The sequence below is a fragment of the Humulus lupulus genome, chromosome 3 (genome assembly GCF_963169125.1).
Source record: "Humulus lupulus chromosome 3, drHumLupu1.1, whole genome shotgun sequence".
Classification (NCBI taxonomy): domain Eukaryota; kingdom Viridiplantae; phylum Streptophyta; class Magnoliopsida; order Rosales; family Cannabaceae; genus Humulus; species Humulus lupulus.
The window spans coordinates 11,733,428-11,742,984 of NC_084795.1; the positions used below are offsets into that span (position 1 = coordinate 11,733,428).

Sequence of the window (9,557 nt, forward strand, 5' to 3'; positions counted from 1 at the left end):
TGTGACATATGACTAATTTAATAACTACATTTTGTTAACCAAAGAGAATCTTTGTTGTGTTAGTTTAACCATAGTAAAGCATATCGTTGGTTTTCCTCGTTTAAAAACTTTGCTCTTTTAAGTCTTTTAACAAACAAAGAGAAGAATAAGACAAAAGAATACTCAGGATTTATGCAACTGCAACTAAATAAAGATTTTCATTGTCGAAGTTCAAACTTTCATCAAGAAAAGTAGAGATAAGATTTTGTTGACAATGACTTGTAGTGAGTGAGATAGTTGGCAATTGCGGTATTTGTGTTGATGTGTTTAAAATACTATAAGTTGTTCTATTAAGTTTTGTTTTGATAATGAATAAATCATTTTGTTGGTGTTTTTTTTGCAATGTGCACTTATAAAGAGATTGTATGTTGAAGCAAAAGTAGACAACATTTGTAGTTGATATATTCATTAGAGAATTTATGTCACCTAATTTTTTGTATACACTTTTTATTTTGTATTAGGTTGAAATATGATTTTGTAAGGCTGGACTAACTACATTGTAAAACTATTATAGTAATTTATTTGTATTATCTTGTTTATTTTGTTTGGATTTGTTGTGACATATGACTCTAATTACATTTTGTTAACCAAAGAGAATCTTTGTTGTGTTAGTTTAACCATAGTAAAGCATATCGTTGGTTTTCCTCTTTTAAAAACTGTGCTCTATAGGTGTTTTAACAAACAAAGAGAAGAACAAGACAAAAGAATACTCGGGTTTTATGCAACTGCAACTAAATAAAGATTTTCATTGTGGAAGTTCAAACTTTCATCAAGAAAAATAGAGACAAGATTTTGTGAAATAACTAAGACTGTTTGGATTTATATTATAACATTTTCTTTCTTAGTATAAATGAGAGAAAATAAAAGAGAATAATACAAGACCCTTGTACTTGCTCATCAGTTACAATAATCTGGCTTTGTACAAAACCTCTGCTTATGATTGCTTCAATTAACCGATTTAGACTCTCTCCACATTTATAAGAGCTGAATCTCCTAATAGTACTCTCAATACTCTTCTGTTTGCAAGCTCTGGTAATAGTTGACGAGGACCTTCCATCCCCCAGAGGACATGAAACCCTCCGGTGGGTTCTCGCCAGTCTTGGCATAGTTCCGCATCTTGGTTCCGGAGATGAACAGAAATTCATTTTTATTAGCACGTGAAGGATCAAAAAACGCCATCTTCTTATGCACGGTGTCGTATGCTGCAACTCTGAATGGCAAGATATTTAGCTTCTCAAGTCCAGGAGCCATGCTTAGGACCTTTTTTCCATGATCAGGATCATATAAATCTCTGTTCTCTGTCGGGTGACCCATACCAGCAGGATCCCGACCCACGATGTAAAAATTTGCACCAGCATTTATTCTTGCCTTTGCATGCCATTGGACTTCAGTGGGACCTGCATAATGCATGGGAGATGGAAATATAGCCACGATTGTCGTTTTAGGATCAAGAATTCCATCTTCCAGTACCTGATCAAGAAAAACACATATACATTTTTTTTAAAAACAAACACTGCAAGATCTATTTTGTTATAAGAAAATTCATGGGAGTGACCTTGCTATGTTGCTCCATCCGAACATCCAGGGGCACATCATCAACCTTTGTGAAACCTCCCAAAGGATGAAGCAATAAGATTGGGTTCTTGTAGCCCATTTCTATAAGGCTTCTGCGTGTGTCATTCATTAACAGAGCATGTCCATTGTGAACAGGATTCCTTAACTGAAAAGCAAACACTGCATCAGCCTTGCGGCTATCGAATTCTTCCCGGAGTTGTTGGGGAGAGAGCCTGTAGTGATCAAGGCCGTCGTTGTATTTTATGGGCTCCAACACTTCCAAATCTCCACCAATAAGCCAATTTCCAGCGTTAGTAATAGTCTCCTCAACATATGGCAATCCCGAAACTGTGGTCCCCCAGGTTCTTGCTATTCTTTCTTCTTTGTTATGTTTGTATATTTCAATGCTTCGAAGTATCGCAATCAAATCTCTGTTAGGACCTACCAACCCCACATTAGTCGAAGACCCGATTCGCTCCTTGGTCTCGTCATCAATGGCCAACACAATAGGCAGCGACATGTTTACCACAGACCCATCTTTCGTTCTGAGTGAATTGAAGTGCAAGCTTTGCAAATACTCATCTTCCCTCATGAACCCCTTCAATGGGCTAGCCCATCCTTCGCTGATCACATGAACCCATTCGAGATCAATCTTATTCAGACTCACCTTGGGTAGAGCCTGGGCTTCTGAGACCCTCGAAGCCCGTTCACTCTCCGGAACCACAAGGTTTACAAGCTCCCCGCCATCGGGTTCAATAAGAGAGCTTTTGATCGCAGGAGCCTGATGAACTACTGGCTGTGACGGAGAATGCATTCTGGGTTTGGTGTTATAGACGATAGAGACTAATGGGTCGGAATGGTAAATTGATTTCGATCGAATGTTGGGGCTATATGAAGTGAACTTTGTTAGGTGGTTGAGACGATGAGAGTGAGAGTGAGAGGTAGTGACATGAAGCTTAATGGTGAGAGACATGGTCGATGATATACGGGTCTTTGGGGAATAGATTTATTTTGGTGGAGAAGGACCGAGTAGAGAGATCCGGTAGAATTGAGATAATTGAGGAGGAGGACCTCTACCATGAAACAACGGAGGGTGAGGCTGAGACTGAGTCCTCAAACCCTGGATCCAAACACATCCACACATTTGCTACCCTATGTGGCTTTATTTTCACTTTCATTGAGTTTTTAGAGGGAAATATATAAAATTCGATATGAAGTAACATCTATACACATATCTTTATATATGTTTATGTTGTGGCTTGTAACAGTTATATTAAATTATTAATATCATGGGGTTCCTGATATAAATTGCTGTAGTGTTAGGTGATTTCAAAATTTGAAATGAATTAGTCCATGTGATTTTTTCGAAGTATTTATGATATTATAAATAAAATGGCTTACATGAAAATATATATATATATATATATATATATTCACTTAAAAAATAACATGGTCCACTTATTCTCTCGAGAACCATCATTTTCCATGTCGTTCATGGCAGAACCTTTGAACATGGATATCGATAACCAACAGTCCAAATCAGCTTCTTAGAAACGTTTCTAGGCTTTCGACCAAGAGTTGGTCAAATGCATGGTGATCTTCCTTCCAGACATCTTAATTTGTAACCATACCGATGAGCAGTGCAGCCGAACATATATATATGGTAGTTCTTTAGGCAAATTCTTCGAAACAGAATGCTTGCAATTGTATCTCAAATAGTTGGTAAATGGCAAGATTTTACGTCTCATGCAGCTGCTTCCAAATTATCAGTGAGAAGTAAAGTATAACTTTTATGTTGCTATACTAATATATACATATACATTTTATGAAGTACTAGCTTGTACTATTGATTTATGAAAATGCCTCTTCCAATTTAAACTAATATTTTTATAATTCATTATTTTTTAGCTTTTTTTTGGCAAAATGACATATTTTTTAAAGTTATTTTGCACTCTAGTTTAGTTTTGATAATTTTTTATAAAATAGTCAAAAAAATTCAAATAGCAGGTCAAAAAATTCAGACAGTTAATCGAAATTTAAGACAAAGATCATTTTGCAAAAAATTATCAAAACTAAATCAGAATGCAAAATGACTTCAAAAAAAGAGACAACTTTCACAAATTACTCTACTTTTTATTGTTCCACGGGCTAACAAGTCTACTCAAAATTACTTCAATGATGAGAAATATTTAAGATGATTTTTTTCATAATGACTTATTTTATGGCTTTTTTAAAGAATTTTCAATGTTATGGACTTAGTTTCCCATAGTTTTGTATGAAAATTGATTTATGTTATAGTTTTAATCTTAATTAAGTTTATTAAAATTAGGAGATTATTTTAGTCATTTAACTATTTTTTATTAATTTCATTATACAACATTGGCTTAGTATTTTAAAAAGGGAACTCAATCTATTTTATTAATTTTATATTATTTAATGTTTATTTTTCATAATTTAATGTTACAACTTAATGAAAGAAATATATTTTCTATTTACTATTTTTTTAGTTTTCATATCTTCAACTTCACTTCTCTACGACGTCTTATTTCTCCTCCTTCTTTGTCAAACATTTTTTTAGAAAACTTCTTATTAAGTCGTCTTTCCTTCAACTCAAAATATTTTATTATTTATTATAATTTTTTAATACTGCACTTATATTTTTTACCACATAAAAAAATCAAATCAATTTTTTGTACTAACTTTTTTTTAGATTTTTTTAAAGACCATAGTTAATTTTTTTCCTTGTTTGGGTTAAGTAATTGATTACAATCACATTTTTATATATGATTATTTTTTCAAATTTGGATGTTCCCATTAAGGTGGTCGAGTACTCATTCACGTTTTCATATCAAATTTATTTTTAAATGCGGACGTTTACATCAGAGTAACTGGTTACCCATTCACATTTTTTATATCTATTTTTTTCTTTCCAAATTTGGATGTTCCTATGAGAGTTACTGGTTACTCATTCAAGTCTTCTTATCTACTTTTTTTTTCTTTCCAAAATTGGATGTTCCCACTTGGATAACTGGTTACCCTTTCACATTTGTATCAGATTTTTTTCCCTTCAAATTTGAATGTTCCCATCAAAGTAACTGGTTGCCCATTTACGTTTTTATTTTTTTTTCTTTTTCGAATTCGGATGTTCCTATCAGGGTTACTAGTTACTCATTCAAGTTTTCATATCTATTTTCTATTTCAGATTTGGATGTTCCCACTAGAATAGCTAGTAACCCATTCACGTTTTCATATAATTTTTTTCTCAATTTGAATGTATTCATCAGGGTAACTGGTTACCCGTTCACGTTTTCATATTTTTATTGTTTTTCTTTCTAAATTTGAATGTTCCTATAAGGGTTACAATAAAAAAAAAATGCTGAAAAAACTGATTTGATTTTTTTACATATAGTGGGAAAGACTGTAAATAAATAATAACAATAATAAAAGATAATAAATAGTAAAATAATAATATAATATTAAAATATGTGTAAAAAATAAAATGAAATAAGAAAAGAATAAGTACAAAAAAGAAGAAAAAATAAAATGAAGAAAGAAAATAGGAAAGAAAACTGAAAAAAAAATATGAAAAAACAAATGATGAAGGAAAAACCAAATAAATGAAAAAAAATAATAATAATGAAAATGGGGAAAAAAGATGAAGAAAAAAAAAAGGTAAGGCAAATAAAAGCTCATAAGTGTGAAAAAAAGAAAAAAAAAATGGAGGGGGAAAATAATAAGTACAAAAAATAAGAACAAATGGAAGGATTCAAATGAAAAAAAAAAACTGAAAAAAAAATATGAAGAAGAAAAAACAAAACAAATGATGAAGGAAAAAAAAGATAAATGAAAAAAGTAATAAAAAACGAAGAAAAAAAATAATGAAAAATGGAAATAAAAAAATGAAGGAAAAATTTAGTAAAAAAATTGAATAAACTAGAAGGAATTTTATAAAAAGACTAGAAAAATAATTAAAAAAAAATTTAAAGATACTTATAAAATAAAAAGAAAACATAACTATCATTAGAAATATAGCATAATTATATATATTTTCAAAATTATGGAGAAAAAGTCTCATAAATATGAACTTCCAAATCAAAAAAGCATAAGAAAAAGTTAAATGTCTATACTTTTGTAAAAAAAACCCATAAATATATAAAAAAAAAATCTCAATATTTAAAGGATTATTACGAACGGTGAACATTTTAGTTGATTTCTTATCAAATTTTACAAATTTGGTTAAAGTACTAACAATAATAATTTCACCCTAATATAATTTATAAGATAAATATCATAAAGTTAATTTATAATTGAAATGACATAATAAAAAATTTATTTTACATAATTCATGTAATAAATTTATCAAATATTTTCTCATGTGGGACACTCCATCGTGCTTACCGTGTTACCCTAAGAGTATTCTAATCAAACGGCTATAAAAATGCTTGTATACAATTGAAAAAATAGGTTCCCATATTAGAATTTTTCTATATATATATGGTTATTATGGATGGCAATTTGGGTCAAGACACGACACGAAAATAAATGGGTTTGGGTGACACGTTTAATAATCGTGTCATGTTCGTGTTTGAGTTTTTGACACGTTTAATAATCGTGTCGTATTCGTGTTTACCTTAATCATGTCGTGTCATAATCGTGTTGACCCGTTTAATAATCATGTCGTGTCATAATCGTGTCAGACACGATAACATGAATAATTTTCATATGTTTTATGACATTTTCATATAGTTATGATTAATCGTGTCATAATCGTGTTATCTTGTCGTTTCGTGTTCGTGTTGTGTTGACCCGTTTAATAATTGTGTCGTATTTGTGTTTACCTTAATCGTGTCGTGTCATAATCGTGTCGACACGAATCAGACTCATTTACATGAATTGTCAGCCCTTATGTTATATTTAGTAACATTTATATTAATCACAGTTTACCCAACTTTATATGTTGAGTGCGGTAAAAATCGCTTTGAGGGACTACAAGACTTATATTGTGCTAATTTAGCTAGGTGGCTTTAAAGTATCATGAAACCGCCTAGCTAAGTCATTCATACAATCAAACATCTTGCATATCTTTGTCATGGTTATTAGTGCGGATCTTGTGGTTCGTCATATTATTGTGGATCGTTTCGAAGAAGAGAAAGTGAAGTTGGGTTTGTCCTGGTTCATCAAGACTATCAATGAGTATATACTCAAATTTCTCATTTCTTTTGCAACCATCTGATGTACCTTTGAGATCTACTTTGGCCTCGATGTCGGTGCACTCCATCTGATCAAGAAGATGATTCCATGGTGCAACTTGGATCAGGCATTGACATTTCTTGTGGTTACATTTTTTTCTAAAATCAATCTCAGATGTGTGCTGACATGGTCGAAACTGCTTAAGTTTTACATGATTACTCAAACGAGTCTCATTTTTGGGGTTGTAGTATGGTCCTATTACATTGCTAAGTACAAACTTAGTCTCATTTTCTCCATATTAGAAGGGAAGAATTTTGAGGAAAGTTTTGCAGAGTTGATGAAAACTATGATTGGGAGCACCACACGAGCGTTGAATTTTATGGATATTCTTGCCCCAATCATTCAATATTTGATGATAAATGTACTTACAACATGGTTTCTGCTATAGATTTTAGTGGTCATGATATTTTCTGTTATATTATTTTATAATATAAAGTAATATTATATTATAATATAATGTTTTAGATTAAATAAATGTGACAAAGAGTGACACATATTGTAACATATAATAGAGAGTTACAATATCTAGATATATGAGATATATCCAAATATGTAACATATTTGGTGTTACAAATTTGTAACTTCCAAATATTACACTTTATTGTGTAAATTTGGTGTTACACAATATCATCAAATTCTTGAGCTCTACCAGTTTCCAAAGTTTTGATCAGACACTTCTTCATATATCGTCCATTTGTTCCAATCATGGAGATTAAGTTAATCATACAATCAAACATCTTCCATATCTTTGTTCTGGTTGTTTGTGTGGATCTCGTGGTTCGTCATGTGGTTGTGGATAATTTTGTGGATCGTTTCAAAGAAGAGAAAGTGAAGTTGTGTTTGTCCTAGTTAATCAAAACTATCAGTGAGTATATACTCAAATTTCTCATTTCTTTTGCAACCGTCTGAAGCACCTCTAGATCTGCTACGGCCTAGATGTCGCCGCACTCCATCTTATGAAGAAGAAGATGATTCCATGGTGCAGCTTGGATTAGGTATTGACATTTCTCGTGGTTAAAATTTTTTCTGAAATCACAACAGCAAAATTGTGAACAAAAAGAATAGCCAAAAAAATTCAAGCAGAAAAAATGAAGCATTAGAATCTGATTAGTTTTTTTTTTTTCACATACAAAATATTCAACAAATAGTTTATTGTTTCAGCCCCTGAATAAGTTGAAAAATAAGAGCCAATCATGAATTGTTAAATCAACATATCATCCACCACCACATTTTACCAGTTACTGATATGAACTCACCAATTTTTGTTTCGAAAACAATTAATAATACAAAATAGAATGGACACCGAAAGTAAATAAGGGAATCACAAAAAACTACCATCTAGAGGAAGCACAAAATAATTATAAAGTGTTGCGAGAAACATTAAGCTAAGCTGAAGCGAGACACATTTTCGCATCAAATTTGCACTGAATTGAGACTTACCGCACCCAATTAGAAGCGACACATTCAGATTCATCTACATAGTCACAGTCGTCCGTTCCGCCACAAACATTCACCTCACCGACGATCTTAGTGATGAGAATCGTTATTCCTCTTGGTAATGCCCAATCTCTAATGGTATTAAGACCTCATTCCTCTCTTTCTGATCAGCTTCTTTTATTTATTTATTAAATTTTGGCCTGAGAAAAAATAAAAGATCTTTTATAGAGACTAAAAATATGCTGGAGGCGGGAAAACATTACAACTCTAAGAAGAAATACCAGACCATTTGTTTACTATTGTATTTCGTAGTGTCTTTCTACCAGTTTCCAAACAATATTACCAGTTTCTATAAATATAATACTCTGACCAGTTCTGATCAAACACGTCTTCATATAGCGTCCATCCTCTCTCTCTCTCTCTCTCTCTCTCTCTCTCTCTCTCTCTCTCTCTCTCTCTCTCTCTCTCTTCTCATCATCGCATTCTCCTCTGCCACTCTCACTCTCTCATCAGCGTCTCGAGCTCTCTCCCCCGCCATTACCCGATCATAATATGCTATTCTCATCAGCGTCTCAAGCGCTATCAGTTTCCAAAGATTTGGTCAAACACTTCTTCTTACATCATCCATCCGTTCTGATCACGTGGTTGTTTGTGTGGATCTTGTGGTTCATCATGTTGTTGTGGATCTTTTTGAAGATGAGAAAATAAAGTTGTGTTTGTCCTGGTTCATCAAGACTATCAGTGAGTATATACTCAAATTTCTCATTTCTTTTGCATCCATCCGATGGACCTCTGAGACCTGCTGCGGCCTCGATGTCGAAGCACTCCATCTTATCAAGAAGATGATTCCATGATGCAGCTTGGAACAAGTATTGACATTTCTCGTGGTTATTATTTTTTTTTAGAAATCAATCTCAAATGTGTGGTGACATGGTCGAAACTGCTTAAGTTTTACATGATTACTCGAACGAGTCTCCTTTTTGGGGTTGTAGTATGGTCTTATTACATTGCTAAGTACAAACTTAATCTCTTTTTCTCCATATTAGAAAGGAAGAATTTTGAGAAATTTTTTGAAGATTCGGTGAAAACTATGATTGGAAGCACTACACGAGCATGGAATTTTGTGGACGTTCTTGCCCCAATCATTCGATATTTGATAATAAAAGTACTCAAAACCTGGTTTCCTACTATTGATTTTAGTGGTCTTGATATTTGCTTGACTAGGTTGGGATATGTTATGAGTTACATTGTGTATACCATTTACTATTACGATTACA

The 9,557-nt window shown here is 32.4% G+C and overlaps 1 protein-coding gene across 1 annotated transcript; it reads right to left on the reverse strand.

Annotated features, from left to right (window-relative positions):
- Nucleotides 1-791: 791 nt before the first annotated feature.
- On the reverse strand, nt 792-2,885 carry LOC133820929 (ATP sulfurylase 2-like). Its single transcript, XM_062253490.1, has 2 exons — nt 1,595-2,885; nt 792-1,509 (listed from the first exon to the last, which is right to left on the reverse strand). Exons 1-2 carry the CDS (start codon nt 2,564-2,566, stop codon nt 1,045-1,047), a joined length of 1,437 nt encoding a protein of 478 aa, XP_062109474.1. The 5' UTR covers nt 2,567-2,885; the 3' UTR covers nt 792-1,044.
- Between the last annotated feature and the right edge of the window lie 6,672 nt (nt 2,886-9,557).

Coding starts and splice junctions, on each gene's coding strand:
- LOC133820929 (XM_062253490.1), bottom strand. CDS start 2,566: ATGTCTCTCACCATTAAGCTTCATGTCACTACCTCTCACTCTCACTCT. Junction 1,510..1,594: donor GGATGGAGCAACATAGCAAG/GTCACTCCCATG, acceptor TTTCTTGATCAG/GTACTGGAAGATGGAATTCT.